This window comes from Heloderma suspectum, chromosome 1 (assembly GCF_057233095.1).
Source record: "Heloderma suspectum isolate Gila_16-S chromosome 1, 16-S_ref, whole genome shotgun sequence".
Classification (NCBI taxonomy): domain Eukaryota; kingdom Metazoa; phylum Chordata; class Lepidosauria; order Squamata; family Helodermatidae; genus Heloderma; species Heloderma suspectum.
Window position 1 is genome coordinate 314,480,238 of NC_139458.1, and position 16,196 is coordinate 314,496,433.

The 16,196-nt window shown below is 41.9% G+C and overlaps 1 protein-coding gene across 8 annotated transcripts in view; it reads right to left on the bottom strand.

Annotated features, from left to right (window-relative positions):
- The window catches only part of USP45 (ubiquitin specific peptidase 45), an 81,040-nt gene that overhangs the window by 6,790 nt on the left and 58,054 nt on the right, over nt 1–16,196 (bottom strand). For 3 of the 8 annotated variants that reach the window (XM_084827168.1, XM_084827170.1, XM_084827173.1), the window contains 4 exons: nt 10,147–10,834; nt 5,863–5,960; nt 3,393–3,479; nt 2,539–2,692 (listed from right to left, as the gene is read on the bottom strand). In XM_084827168.1, the coding sequence (XP_084683294.1) occupies nt 2,539–2,692; nt 3,393–3,479; nt 5,863–5,960; nt 10,147–10,834 (1,027 nt within the window). Of the gene's footprint in view, nt 1–2,538; nt 2,693–3,280; nt 3,480–5,862; nt 5,961–9,580; nt 9,735–10,146; nt 10,835–16,196 lie in introns of those variants that run through there. The other 5 variants (XR_014786634.1, XR_014786635.1, XM_084827174.1 and 2 more) reach the window with 5 other exon arrangements.

The following is a 16,196-nucleotide window of genomic DNA, read 5'->3' on the forward strand; positions in this document are numbered from 1 at the left end:
GGCAGCCACCGAGAAGGCCCTCTCCCGCATTCCCACCAGGTGTGCCTGTGATGGTGGCGGGCAACGAGAAGGGCTTCCCCTGAAGATCTCAGGGCACGAGTAGGCTCATGGGGGGAATACGGTCTTTCAGATAACCTGGACCCAATCCATACAGAGCTTTATAGGTCATGACCAGCACTTTGAATTGTGCGCGGAAAGAGACTGGGAGCCAGTGAAGCTGTTTTAACAGAGGAGTTGTATGCTCCCTGTAACCAGCCCCAGTCAGCAGTCTGGCAGCAGCTCTTTGGACCAGCTGAAGTTTCCGAACACTCTTCTGAGGCAGCCCCACATACAGTGCGCTACAGTAATCCAAATGGGATGTAACTAAGGCATGTGTTACTGTGGCCAAGTCAGGCATCTCAAGGAACGGGCGCAGCTGGCACATTAGCTTTAACCGTGCAAATGCACTCCTGGCCACCACTGAAATCTGGGCATCCAGGCTCAGGGCTGAATCCAGAAGTACACCCAAGCTGCGAACCTGTGTCTTCAGGGGGAGTGTAACCACATCTAGCACAAGCTGTATCCCTATTCCCTGATCTATCTTTTGACTGACCAGGAGCGCCTCTGTCTGGTCTGGATTAAGCTTCAATTTGTTTGCCCTCATCCAGTCCATTACTGCTGACAGACACCGGTTCAGCACCCCAACAGCTTCCTTGGAATTAGATGGAAAGGAAAAGTAGAGCTGGGTGTCATCAGCGTACTGGTGGCACCGAACCCCTAAACTCCCGACAACCTCTCCAAGTGGTTTCATGTATATGTTAAATAGCAAGGGGGACAAAACAGAACCCTGAGGGACTCCACAAGCCAATGGCCAGGGAGTCGAACAGGAGTCCCCCAGCACCACCTTCTGGGTTTGCCCCTCCAAGGAAGAATGGAGCTACTGCAAAACAGTGCCTCCACGACCAATCTCAGCGAGGCGGCCCATAAGGATACCATGATCAATGGTATTGAAAGCTGCTGAGAGGTCCATCAGAACCAACAGGGACACACTCCCCCTATCTAGTTTCCGGCGTAGGTCATGCACCAAGGCGACCAAAGCTGTTTCTGTCCCATAACCGGGGTTGAAGCCAGATTGAAATGGATCTAGATAATCTGTCTCATCCAGAAATCCCTGGAGTTGGGAGGCTACCGCACGCTCCAATATCCTGCCCAGAAATGGAATATTGGAGACTGGCTGATAATTATCCAATGTGGTGGGGTTCAGGGAGGGCTTTTTTAACCAAGGTCTCACCACTGCCTCCTTCAAGCAGGCTGGAACTCTGCCTTGCCTAAGGGAGACATTAACCACTCCCCTTACCCACATGGCCAGTCCACCTCTGGCTGCTTTAATGAGCCAGGAAGGGCAAGGATTTAGAATACACGTGGTGGCTCTCACCTCTCCCAGGATCCTGTCCACATCCTCAGGCTGTACAAATTGAAAAGTATTGAAAAGATTGCATAATAAAAGTCTTGGATGGAAGTACCCTTTGTTTTTAGGTTCACAGCTCTACCTTATGGAAGACCTTATTGTGTATATAGCCTTAGCACGACATTGCAAATTAGGGAAACTGACCATGGTAGTAATTCCCAAACTGTGGGATGGAGCAGACTAGTGTACTGTGAAAAGGGCTGAAGCGTACCCTGAAAAATGAAGCCACTTTGTTAGATACCTCCATTGCTCTATGCTTGGGCAAGGTAGCCAGTAGCTGGATGAAAGAAAGGGAGAGAGATGGACAGACACCACATCCCCACTACATCCCCACTGTGAACTTTCCCTCATTTATGGCCTCTGAGTTTTCATGAGAAACGTGCACACGTTACAAGTGCATCTCTGGAATTGTACACTGTAGCACACTGAGACTTTAAAAAGCAACACTTTATTTCTCAGGATGCCTGTTTCTATGCAAGATCCATGCATAATGCAGAGTCCTGAACAATATTAGATGACATATTATATGCAATGTGAAAGAAACGAATTTTCAGCAGTGATTACCATTTGCAACTATAGTTTGGAAAATTAGAATAGGAAGCATAAGAAACTAGAAACATAAGAAAATTAACAGCCTGGTTTGCACGACATGCCATGCTCATTGGGGGTTGTTTAACCTCTGATGAGCTGTGGTGTGCATCGGGCAACATTTGAATATGCAACCCTCAATTGGAGGGTGGTTGTGTCATGCAAACCTGGCCACCGTATCTTGGTGGCCAAAGTCACACAACATGGAAACCCCCTGATCACCCTAATCAGGGGCTAAATATTTAAATGTCACCTAGCATACACCACAGCTATTGGGGATTAAACAACCCCCAATGAGCCCAGTGTGTCATATGAACTGGGTCAATGTCTTGACCCTCCTTTCGTTGGAAAAAGGTGGGCTAGAAGTATTTTAAACAATGCTTTGTTGTATGTTGTTCATGCATGGAAATTGTAAAATCAACTTAAAAAGAAAAGAATTTACTGTTCACAGAATTACTAGACATGTTTGACCAAATAATATATATTTTTTCTTAGGTACATACCTTGAACATTTTTATTGCTAGAAATGTGCTCCAAAAGCTTTTTGGATGGCGCTCTGACTTTCACATATGCCGCATAATGACCTCCTCGCATCGACCCACTATGCTCCACTATACCATAAAGAGCATAAAGAACTTTCCCACTATCCATCACATTCTTATTTGCAAACCGAGAAAAACAAAAAGGAGGAAGAGAAATGTGATTTCTTCACAGTGCGTTTGCAAATGCATTCAGGCTCCAAACATAACAACTAGTCAAACCAGCAACAAGAATTCACTAACTAGATTCAGTCTTACTATTATAAAAGGAAGTCAGATGTAGCCCAGTTAATTACAGTTTAGGTTAATAGCAGCCAAGAATCTCTTCTGCTAAACTGATATCACTATCTTGACTTGGCTGAGCAATTAGACTTTATCACCTGGTTTGTATGTAACGATAACCCATCAGTTAAACAACCCATGGCTTTCCATGCATGAGCGGGAGACAGCAGGTGCCCTGCCTGCAGCACACCAGCTACTTTTGCTTTTACTCAAAAATGTGAGGCTCCTTCATATGTTGTTGAGCGTGAAGTCCAAACCTGGAGCAGCGGTTAACCCATGGAGCTGATCACAGGTTGTTGCGTAAAAGCGGAAGTGGAGATACATTGCAGGTAGCCTGCCTGCTCTCTCCCACTTGTTCCCAACAGCCCAGGAGCTGTCATGATGTATGAACAGCTGATGCACAAGTTTGAAATATTTATTCTTTTTAAGGGTAAACATTGTGGTTCACTTGAAAACAGCAACAGCTATTAAAAAGTGCAGCCTGACAGAATTACCTTTAAAGTATAATATGAAATTGTGCTTCTAATATGCCATACCTTGCAGGAAACTGAACAAAACGGAGCCAAGTCCAAAACTAGCGGGAAATCCACATGTCGGTTTACTTTCCTTAGACTCACACCAGCCTTAAAAATGAATGAAAAAGATTTAGTATTTCTCCATGGGTGCCATTTGAATCCTGAATCGGAGAAGCACAGTACTTACAATTTTACATACAAAAAATCAATATTTATTATAGCGGCAGAATATGTACACCCACAAAATAATTAATCTTCTTTTAGGTATAACCAGGGTTGTTAAATTCTGCTATACACAAAAAGGCATTACAGAAGGATAAATTGCATCTCTCCACCTGCTGAAATTGTGTCTTGTATACAACTGTTACAGGCATAATGGGTTTTTCTTCCTTGTTAAATGTGGCAACTACAGTAAAGTGCACGAAGAATTATAGCGCACATTTTCTAAAAATCGCACAATGACTGAATTCTAAAGATCCACTATCAAAATTCTAAAGATCCACTATCAAAAATGGTTTTCTCGGCTCTGAAGACAAACATTCTTTTCTTCCTATGTATAACAGGGCCAAGTTTGATCCAGAAGGATAATTCTCTTTCTGCAATCAAAACCTGGGATGGATGGTGGATGATTTTCACCAAAAGAGGAATCATTTGTCATTCTGAAGAAATTCAGCCTATATCTAGGAGGATCAGAACAACTTCAAATTATACGTACTCAGAAGTAGAGATGGGTGAACTTCTTCTGAAGTTCTCCTTGGACTGGGTTAGGATTTTCACTACGGAAACCAGAAATTACTGGGAAATTTCCTGAGCCCATTCAAGTGGCTTGGAAGGTTTGCCACTCTCCACCTGTTTCCACCATTTCCCTGCCCCTCCCACCTTGCCCCCTCCTCCCAACACAACAGGAGTAGAAGCAACAACAGAGGGGAAAGGAGAGACCCTTTTCCTCTCCATCTGCCTTTCTCCTTCGTCTCCCTCATCCTTTGCATACTATGAGAAGTGTAGTTCTTCCAGCAAGCTCCCCTAAAAGAACTACTCTTCCCACAGTACACCAAATCCTCTCATTTAGATGGAACAATGGAGGGGAAGGGGAAAGAGAGAGCTTTACATCTGAAGAAAAAGTGGGTATTTTTCTTACCACGCTTCTGATATAAAGCACATTTGTAAAGTTCTTCTGAAATCAGTGGGATTTAATTCCAATTAAGTGTATTTAGAATCCAGTTACAAAGCCTCTTTTCTGTGCTGTTCTCAATAACTTAGCAAATCTGAACCTCTGTTATCAAGCCTTAAATATCAACCCTCCATATACCCCTCCAGCCCACCAAAAATATTAAAATCCAGAACATCCAAGGGAAAAATAACAAAACCTAAACAACCTATGTGCCACAAATATATTTGGAAAAAAACCCAAAGGTAGCTCTGTTGACCATGAGAAAAATTCCAAAATCCATATTAGCATAGTACCTTTAATAGGCCAACCAAATGATCACAAAAAATGTGCAAGCTTTTAAAATCTCCAGCTCTCTTCGTTAGGCAAGATGTTACAAAAACATCTTCCCGGGGGGGGGGGGGGATAGAGGAAGAAAAAAACTGATTTGATGGTAAAATCACAGAATATACATGTTCAGTCCAAAGATGACATGGGATAGGAGGGGTGTGCAGCTCTGCAGGTCATGTGATGGTTATAGGTTGGAACTGGAGCTGCCCCCTAGGGCAGGAAACAAGAAAGGGGAAAATGTTGGATCCTCCATTTTGGAAATGATGAAGAGATCTGGAGATCTTGAAAGCTTGCACAATTTTTATTAAAAAAATTGTTGTTGTTATCCTAATAAAGGTATTACACTAACGTGGATTTTGAAATATAACTCAAAAACTTTGCAAAGCTAGGAGGTGCGTCTTACAAGTAGTGCTGAGCCAAAACAGAGTGGTGTGTTTTCCTTATGATTTCAGCTGGACCTGTGTAAAGTCCTGTCATGTAAGACATGGGTAGGATATGAAGTCACTGGTACAATGCAGCAGGACAGGGAGCATAAGTTCAGTTGCCTAAGCAATGGGAACTTTTCACTCTCCTCTCCCCCTACCCCGTGCATTAAGAGCTAGGGCAATGGGCGTGAGCAAGCAAGCAAGCAAAAGAGCACATGCAAAGAGGGGACAGCACCCAAGCAGCAGCAGACTGAGTAAAACAATCTACAAACAGAAGCAAATAATGTGCAGAATAGTGTATGGAAGGGTCTGATTTTTTGCAAACACTCCCCCTCCCCTGCTGGCACCTTTCGAACCTTAGCACAGTCCTAATTACAAATGAGTTCAATAAAGCAGGGATGGCCAACTTGTGGCCCTCCAGATGTTTTGGCCTACAGCTCCCATGATCCAGTACCATTAACTATGCTGACTAGGGCTGATGCAAGCTGTGGGCTAAAACATCTGGAGGGTCACTAGCTGCCCACTCTGCAATAAACCTTTTAAAAAGAACCCTGTTTCAGGGCTTCACCTGATGGAATCTTTTCAGATGAAGAACAAGAACAGTTGGAATAGAGGAAATTAGCAGCTGCTTCCTGGCATTTGTATATACACCTTCTATTTTCTTTTCTGTACAGAGAAAATACATCAATTAGAAAGGCACAACGTATTATTTCCATAGAACACTTAGTATGCAGTACAACCCCCACAAAAATCCAGGAAGTTTAATAGGTTAGTAATATTCTCATTCTGCAGATGACAGCTCAGGTTGAGTAAACAATTATTGCTCTAAAACCACCCACATAGCTAAACTCAGCCAAAAGTCTCTAAGATCCAGTTCCATCAGGCTTTCCAGTGACAACAGTGACTCTCAGAACCAAATGAACATTACAGAAAAAATGGTCAAAAGAAATTAAAAAGACAACTGGAAAAGCTAATAACTTCAATTAGCTTGTTTCCTTAAAAAAGGAGGGGACAAGAACATAATTTAAAGCCATTTACTTTAATTTGCCACTCACCTCAGCAGGTTGTAGCTGATTCTGGTTATACAGTTCAATGAAAAGTATACCAGCCTGGTTCAGAAATAATGATCTCAATACAATAAACCATAGCTTATTGGCCCCAAAACAAGTCATGTGCCCACATGCTCTCTCTTTGCCCCTCTCCTGCCATACCCAGGTTCTGTATCCTGTTTTGTTTAAATCACAGTTTCCTGTGACATCCGATGTCCTGATTTCTTATCCTGGTTTGTTAGCAGAGATTAAACAAGAGTTTTCTGGTTTGGACATCACAGGAACTCTAGTTCAAATAAGCCAGATAGATTAATTATAAGTACCAGTGACAGGTGCACAAGGAGAAGGGTGAGGAACAAGTGCACAGGCATATGCCTTGGTCTCTGGCTGATCATCTGTTGTTTATCATCCCAAAATTGTTAAGTCTGGACTGAGACACTGTCTGTCTACCCATCTATACCACTCCTGGACCCAAACTGGAAACACAGAATGCTATGGTTCATGTGAGTACACTCTCTCCTCTTCTAATAGAGACATCACCAGGAATGGCAGCTTCCATAGAACTAACACTGTGCTTTCCTGGCCTCCTTCCTGGCTACAGCTGCTACCTATTAATATTCTCCTCTTCTAGAAGAAGTCAGTGAAAACTCACATGCAGTAGTGGCAAGCAAAGAGAGGCTGTTGGAAGGCAGCACAGAAACAAACAAGTGATGACCCCTTCAAATTTGCATCCCATCTCAATCCCAAATAAACTGCAATTCATTTATAATGCCAATCTACACTTCTCTTTCCCGAGATTGAAAATGTATATGTTATAACATTGACAGTCTACCAGCTCTACAAATATATTTCCCCCACATTTATATATTATGAAACTGGCCCCAAACTGGAAATTTGAGCTCAAGAATCCATTAACATATAACGGTAAAACAAAACTGGAGAACATCCAAAATGATCCAATGGAATGAAGAGATGAAGTCTCAGGATGTTGAAAAAATATACGTAGTTTTATTCCAAGAAGTAGCCCTATGCGTTTTGCCCAAGTATGGGCCTTCTTCAGGGTTCAATTTTTATATATAAATGCCTGCAGAGATGTCTGAAAAAGGTAGTTTTCATCTCCAAGATGAATCTTGCAACTGGTAGGGCTACTTCTTGGAAGAAAAACATATATTTTTATTTATTTATTTATTTATTTATTTATTTCATTTCTATACCGCCCAATAGCCGAAGCTCTCTGGGCGGTTCACAAAAACTAAAACCAAACAACACACAATAAAACAATTTAAAATATATAGAACATTAAAACCACAATTATATTTTCAACAACCTGAGACTTCATCTCCTTATTCTATTGGATTAAGGCATAACAGCCTTACCCAATCTCCAGATTGTCCTCCAGATGTTTTGGACTACAACTCCCACCAGCCTCAGATATCATAGGTAATGGTCAGGGGAGCTGTGGTCCAAAACGTCTGGAGGGCACCAGGTCGGGGAAGATTGGGATGCAAAGTGACAGCATAATTGCATGACTATGACCTCAGGTGGCTTAAAAAACACATTAGAGCAGGGGTGGGAAAGCTTTTTCCTGCCAAGTTCTGTATTACCTCCATTGAAACCTGTCAGGGTCCGCATTCCAACAGTGGGATGGCCAGAGCCAAAAGTGGGCAGAGCTACAGGTGCGACTCTTATCTGTTCAGTACGCAATGGCGGGGGGGACCAGGGAGAGAGACAGTTGTATCCAGGCATTCTCCTTTCCCAACTTGTACAAGGTCCTCTCCATCAGCTTTATAGCTGGGAGGCGGAGCGGGATGGAATAAATAGTATCAATAATTCAGATCAGGGGGGAGGTGACCTGGAAAGAGCCCAGAAGTCTGAACTGAGTCCTGGACAAAGTCCACATTTGGGCCAAGGTCTGGAAGTTCCCCACCCTTGGATTAGACAAAATAATGGAAGAAAGGTCCGTCAATGACTAACTAGCCATGAAAGCTAAAATAGTATCTCCATGTACTGAGGCAATATGCTAGGAGCATACAACAAAGGGAGCCCTGAATTAGGGAGCCCCGAATTAGAGACAGCGTGGTCTGATCCAGTAAAGCAATTCCAGGTTCCTATGCTATGTTTTTCACAGAGAATTATTTTGGCAGAGAAAATGCAGCCAGAGGCAAACACTACCACTTGGCTACCTGACTGCACCATTTCACATGTTTACAAATTACAAAATCAGCCTCATTATCTTCCACGTTGTACTAGTTTGTGTCATGAGGAGGAAGTGGGACATTCTATGATTTTATGATTCTATGTTAATTTTACGGGAAGTTGAAATTTTTTATGTATTTTGGCCACAAGAGGGCATTACTATAATACAAAATGATAGGGACAAACACAGCAAACTTTACATTAATTAGAATACTTCAATCCCAAAACCCCCAGTTAATACAATTGGAATAAATTATATAATTGGTGAATCTGCATATATTTCATCAAACTACAAGCTTTGTACTATCTGTCAATTTGGTTTAAGGAGAATTTTAAAATTATTTTTAAAGAATTTGGAATGCTGTGTATGTACCAACAGTAGACTCAGGTAGAGGTGTTTCCAGATAGACTGCTCCTTGTGCTACCTGAAAAAGGCAATCTGTAGTTACTCTATCTTTCCCTCCTTATGGGATTTTTTTGTGGTAAGAAAAAAGATAAAAGAAAAAGTGGGAAAGCATGGGAGGATTACAAATGGAAGACAATGACATCTGGAGTGTCTGCCTTATCTGGTGTGGGAGACTGGACCCATTCTCTGACTGCCTATCCCAGGGGTTCAGAACCTCAGGCCCAGGGGCCAAATCCAGCCCTCTGGAGCTCCTCCAGGGATCCCCAGAAGGCCATGTCCCTTTCCCTGGTTCCACTCCCTTTCTCCCAACCACCAATCATTGGGTGGTTTCCTGGCTTTTGTGCAGTTTTCCCCCATTCTATAAGGCTGAACTTCCTCTCCTAAGGCTTAATTACTGGCAGGAAGACCTTAAAGCTAAAATATGCTGGTCTTTTTGGCCCTGCCCCTTTTGCCTTTGGCCCAACCCACCACTGGAATGCGGCCCCTGAGAGCTTCTCCAAAATGGAAAACATGACCATCTATACACAGGAAGGACGTTATCAGTCACAGGAACCCCAAAATTTGCACAAGTGTAAAATTAGAAACCACCACCCCTAAGTGTGTGTGGTGGGTGAGAGAGAAACCAAACAACTCACTGAGAACTGACCATACTGGGTATGGAATGCTGTCTGTCTGCCTGAAGGAGGGAACAGAAAGGAGCATTCTGGAAGAAGGCATGGCTGACTGGCTGGAGCACTGAACAGAAACGTTCCACACTGCAATGTTTTGTTGCGCGTTCCACTTGCATTTCTATAATATAAATTGAATGGTCTGAAAAGTGGTAGGACTATGGAAGAACTGTGACATGGGCAAAAAGATCTGCAAAGGCAGAGATGAGCAGGGTCCCCTGAAAACTGCCCCCAAACTTACCCTGTTAGGCATCATGTTCAGAATCCCTTGGCTATATGAGCCAGAATCCAAAGAACTACTTTAGGCCTGACCAATCCGAGTTTTGTATTTTAACTTTGAAGAGCTGACTCCCATGCCAAGCCACAAAAGGCCTTTGAAATTTCCCCCACTTTCAAAAGCACTTTGCCATGTAGCAGAGGAAGAAGGGGGCTGCTTTTTGAGGCACACACATATCAATACCCCGTCCTTGAGTGTGCCATTTTGTTGAAAAGGTGAGCGAAATGAACAATATATTCAGTCGCCAGTGTGTTACCTGTGGAATTTGCTTTCTTCTGGTGTTTCTGTTTGCATTCTGTACAGTTTTCACACAAAAGCTTGTTGTTTCCCATTAACAGCTCCACCGATGTAAATTGGTAGAGGCACGACTGAACCGAACATTCTTTAGAACTAGTGATATAACTCTGAGAAAGGGTCTGGAAAGCATTTTGAGGGCTTTGCATCAACGGGGGTTTCTCTGCTGAAAAGGTGAGGTTGTTTGACAGGCTGGACAGTGCATCCCGACTGATCCCTTCAGTCTCACTAACTGTGCTGCCAAAGTGGAGTTTTGACAAAGCATTACTAAGCGACTCTGCAATGCCATCGCTTGATTTGTTGTATTGCAATTTAAGGTTTGCAGATAAGTGTTTATGCCCATCAGGGCATAAAGCAGGTGTGCTACAAGCTCTGCTGGAAGTGGTTTGCTTAGAAGTACTTTCGCTTTCAGAAGCCTCGCTGTCTGCATCAATGCTACTTTCAGAACGGCTGGCTTCTTTTTCACTGCTTTCAGTCTGACTTCCATTTGCTGCAGCCTCCATTACTGCAGTGCCATCTCTTGCACATGAAGTACCAGCTCTACCTTCAGCTGTAGTGTTTCTGATTTTTTCGGGCATAATAAGAGGACTTGTTTCTTCTTCACCAGAGGAGGATTTCTTGGCAAGTCTTCTTTCATGATTTATTTGGTTCTATCAATTGCCACATCACCACCAAAGTATCAAAGGTAGAAAAAAGAAATACAAATCTGTTGAAAATCCATTAAAACATTGCACTAACACTCATTTTCACATTAGCCCTATTTAGGCATTATAAAAATTCACCACATGAGCAGGGCCAAACCGAGTAGTCCCGCCCCCAATGACACTTATAGCCCCACCCATTGGTGTCCACATATACAGTGCGAACACCTGCAGCGGGGAGGCCTTTGCATGTACAGCTGTATGCATATAGGCTTCCACACGATTCAGAACCCTGATCATGCCAGGTTCTGAATAACGTGGAAGCCTACGCATGCACAGCTGTAAGTGCAAAGGCCTTTATGCTGTGTATATAGACACCGATGGGCACGGCTATGATATAATGTGATGTTGGGGGTGGGGCTGTTCAGTATGGCCCTGTTCCTTACTCTCATGGTGAGTTTCACCACCTTTTATAACACCTGAAAAGGGCTGCTGTCTCTCTCGTGTGTGTGTGTGTGTGTGTGTGTATTTGAGTGAGTGAGAGAGAGATGGTTAAAACAAGCATGCAAACACTTTTAAAAACAGTCTTTAGTGATGTTCTCCAACCCAAACCTTCTATCTTCTTGAGACAATTCCCTGCCTCCCCCTGCCCATGTTCCCCTGAAGAAAATCTAGGCGGTTTAGTTTTAATACATAAAGGATGCCTTCTTTTGAACAGACACAGAGATGGTCATAGCTGGGGCCTGGCCTACTCAGATTTTTGTGCCAGCACTTCTGAAGAAGGCAGTGGTCTGGCCCCCAAAAAAGTCAAATCTGGACCACAGTGAGCATAATAACCATTGGCCAATACTGAACAAACCAGCTGCTGGAGGGCATGTTATTCAAGCATCTCAACTCCAGGTATTCTTGGATGAAACTGATAATCTGGAACCTCCTTGAGCCTGGATTTAAGCCTGGCTCTGGCATGTGCTCCTCCAAGACAAAAGGCTTGCCCATGCCTGCCTAATTTCTTCCATCTCAATTACTGCAATGCTCTCTATGTGGGGCTGCTTTTAAAGATAGTCTGAAAACATCAATTGGTGCAGCCACCAGGTTATTGTTTGGCTCTCAACAATCAAGTTGCCCATTGGTTTCCAAGTGCTGATATTGATCTTTGAAACTATAAATGGTTTAGGACCAGGTTACTGCTTGCTCTCGGATGAACCTGCCTGGCCTTTAAGATTGGCCTTGGAGGCCCTGCTCTCTGCCCCTTTTATGTGTGAGCTCAGGATGGTGGTGGTGCCACAATTGTGGGACTCTCCAGGGTCGTCATCTTCCTGTCTCTTGATGGATTTTAAAATCTTTTTGTACTTAAACTAGCTTCTTTCCTTCTTTTATCTTTTATGTATTATTATTATTATTTATTTCATTTCTATACTGCCCAGTAGACAAGGCTCTCCAGGCAGTTCGCAACAATTCACAAAAAATACAACATTATAAACACTATAATACAACATTGTAACCAAACATTTATTTATGAACTTCCATCTTACACTGATTCATAAATACAAATAATATACAAAGAAGAGTTATAAACATAATCAAACTCATATCAGTTAAGTTTCCCCTAACAATACAGTTCTACTGAATCCTGAAATTTGTTCTGATATAAACTAAACAGACTCTGTTTTTCTAAAAAATATATTATTTAGTCATTATCCCTCTCTGACTCTAATCATATTAGTTAATTTCACCTTCGAGGCCATATCCCAAACTCTCATACACCAACTATTAGTTGTTGGAGGATTAACTGTCTTCCACCTATATTGCCATACAGGCAGCCGTCAGTAAGTGAATAGTCATTTCCACATAATCAATTGGGACTATATCTTTAGCATACCCAAACAAAAATATCAATGGGACCAAAGAAAGCTCAACATCAACAATTTCATAATTTCATCCTTTACCATCCTCTAAAAATTTGCTATTTGGTGACAGGACCAAAAAACCCCATGATATATGTTCAATACTCAAGCTAGCTTTTAATCACTAACCTGATTATGATGTTTTATATTGCTGCCTGTTTTTGTCTTAACAGTTGTTATTGCTGTTATTATTTTCATGAATTTGTATTTTTTTAGGGAGGGGTAGGCAGGGCTATTCTACCAGCCCTGAAAGACTTAATTTCTCCCCTTCTTCCCTCCTTATTTCTTTTTTCCTTGTGTGTTGTGTCTTTTAGATTCTAAGCCTGTAGGCAGGGACTATCTTCTTTTATTGGTTATTTGTAAGCCACTGTGGGAGCCTTTTTTGGCCAAGGAGCAGGATAAAAATACTCTCAGTAAATAAATAAACAAAACTGGTGTCAGCCCTGAACAGAGAAATTTACCTGATTTAAGCCAAGAAACAAAAATCTGTGCACTATTTTCAGATTGCATACCTCTTCTATCAGGTGTGAGTGCCACCTGGCTCCCTTTCAGGTTCCTGACATGCATGCATTGGAACCACAGTTGCAAAGGGGCCTATGCACACTGATTCTAATGCCCAGATTATGAAAAATAATGGTCACATGGGTAAAGCCTAGACATGTTGGGCTCTATGCACATAGGCAACCAAACCTGACTCAAATGCATGAACATCTGAGCAGGCCAGGGGACAAGATTGGCACAGTGGGGGTTGGGGTATATGCAGGAATGAGGCATGTATTATCCCCTATCACGCTTAGATTACAGAATGGCTGCATAGAGCTCAAGTCTTCCAGTAAATTATAATATTTTTAGAGTATGTAGGAAGTCTTAAGTAAATACATTAACTTTAATTTAGGGTTTCAGAATATTTAGAACATAAATCTTAGATTAATAATAAAAGTGAATGCTTACATTCCAATTTAGGTCCGATCCCCAAATCTCCTATATTTTCAAAATGTATCTAGTGCAAGGCTTGTACTTTTCACAAATTGAAAAAAACAAACAGTGGCAGCTGCTCCTTCTCATGACTCCAATTTCACAATCTTTCATGGATGGATTATTCTTAAGGGAAGGCAATTGTGGCTGGGTTGGATGTGGGCAGTAAGTGGGATTTGGAACCACTATGAAAATTAACATGTACAAACATGTTTTTTAAATTTTTAAATAGTGTAATCAGTTCCAGTTAGAACTCTACTGACAGAACTAGTCATTTCTTACCACTGTGAAGTTTAACTTTGATCAACAAAAGCATTAGGCTTGGCAACAGAAATTTAAAAGCCTCCCTTCCAACTGAGTGTGGAGTTTTTCCAAATGCCCTTGGATATTTAGATATTGCTAGCTTTCTAGCTGGCTAGGGACGCAGCATCCCAACACATGGTGTTTGGAACTGGCGTCCCTCTTTCAAACAAACGTTTCCGATAAAATATAAATGTGGTAAACAACGCTTAGGTTTTAATCCTAAACTATCTCACTTGGAATTAAGGTCCACTGAAATCAATGTGACATACATACAACTTAATGTGCTTATGATGGAAGGGAACCAAGAAAGCTTTCCCCTATGTCAAGAGAAAAGAAAATAGCAAGGAACTATCCACTTGAAAAGTGAATAATACATATACGGGCTGGTTACCGCCCAGATATGATATGGGTTGTGAACTGCCCAGACAGATTCAGCTATTGGGCAGTATAGAAATGTAATTAATTATTAATAAAATAAAATAATTAAAATAAATACTTCCTCAGGCCATTTACATCTCCCTCCTCGGTAACTATATTTATTTCCTATTGTTTTAATTGTGATCTTTAAATAATCATTTTAAATTAATTTGCCTCTCTACCTTATTAGAACATTTCTAAGTTTGTCTATTTGTCTAGCAGTAAAATTGGTTTCTTATTTTGATGCTCCCATTCACAACTTTGTTAATATGTGCCGAACAGGAAAAGTATAAAACGTAGTAATACCTTACAGAGACAAACTGCTCTGGGCCAGTGAATGTTCCTTGTGCAAAGACCTCACAGGACAAGGGTTAGTATATTTTTTAACCAATGTTTCTTATTTAAGTCCATTTTTAAAACAAAAACCTGCAGCTCTAGAAGGCAAAGAAAGTGCACATATGTACTGGCCCCAGGAGCGTAGCCAAGTCATTTGTAGCATTAGAGGGGCCTAGAGATCCACAACGCTTGCTGAAGTTAATTATTGGTGCAATTCCCATGCTACTAAGCCTCTGAGCATGTGCAGATGAGTCAAGGGCCAACAACAGCCTTCTCAGCGCATTCCTTACTAATGAGGAGAATGTCTTATCTCTGATGGCCTGGGAAGCACAGTCTGTTTACAGGTGGCTGTGCTTGAGAACCAAACACTTCTAGCCTACTCTGAGAATGAACAATAGGGGTGCGTGCTAGTGTTGTGCTGCCTCATGGCTAACATGTATTGTATAAAACCCATTGTGCCCAATGGCTCGGGGTTCAGAGAAGCTGTCTGATCCAACCATTGGGTTCGCCTGTGTGCTGTAAGTTACTCAATAAAGTCTCCTTGTAAGCAAACCTTTGAGTCTGATTTATCACTGTCTTGGCACTTCTAACCTAAGAGTTCAATGCCCATGGCCAGGGCAACACAACGTATTATCTCACTTACAATAAGCCAGCAAAGCACAGCTACAAGTTCACTATGAGGAAATTAATCTGGAACTTTAATATGGAAGACACAAGTCTTAGAACTGCTTTTGATATTATAATTTTCATTTGGAAAATCATTATGCAAATCCTCCCATAAATGCAATTGCATAATAGAAAGGATGTCTAACTTGTAAGCAATCAAGGGTCTAAACCCTACCAAAATAATAATCTGTATTATGGGAGTGATTTGCCATGAGCAAAATTTATAATGTGGGAAGTGGACTGCAGCTACTTATATCAAATAATATTAAGGGTGAGAGACCCTTATCCCATTGAAAATGGAAGAATTTCCTCTGGTTGCAATGGTTCAGAGTTTACACCCTTAAGGTCTTTCTAGACAATCAGTTAATGCTGGGAAAAAGAAGTTCAATTATTTTACATTTGTTGCATGGGATTCAAATACCTTTCTTCAGGGAAACATTTCTATCTGGGCTATATCACATTTTACTAGTTCTCAACTCTCAATATTTATTTATTTATTACATTTATATCCCGCCTTTTTTCCTCCAAGGAACTCAAGGTGGCGTACATAATCCTCCTCCTCCTCCATTTTATCCTCACAACAACAACCCTGTGAGGTAGGTTGGGCTGAGAGTATGTGACTGGCCCAAAGTCACCCAGTGAGCTTCCATGGCCGAGTGGGGACTAGAACCCGGATCTCCCGACTCCCAGTCCAGCACTCTAGCCACTACACCATGCTGGAATGTGGCTGAGCGAGTGTCTTGGGTACCTACTGCAAGGCCAGCATCAGG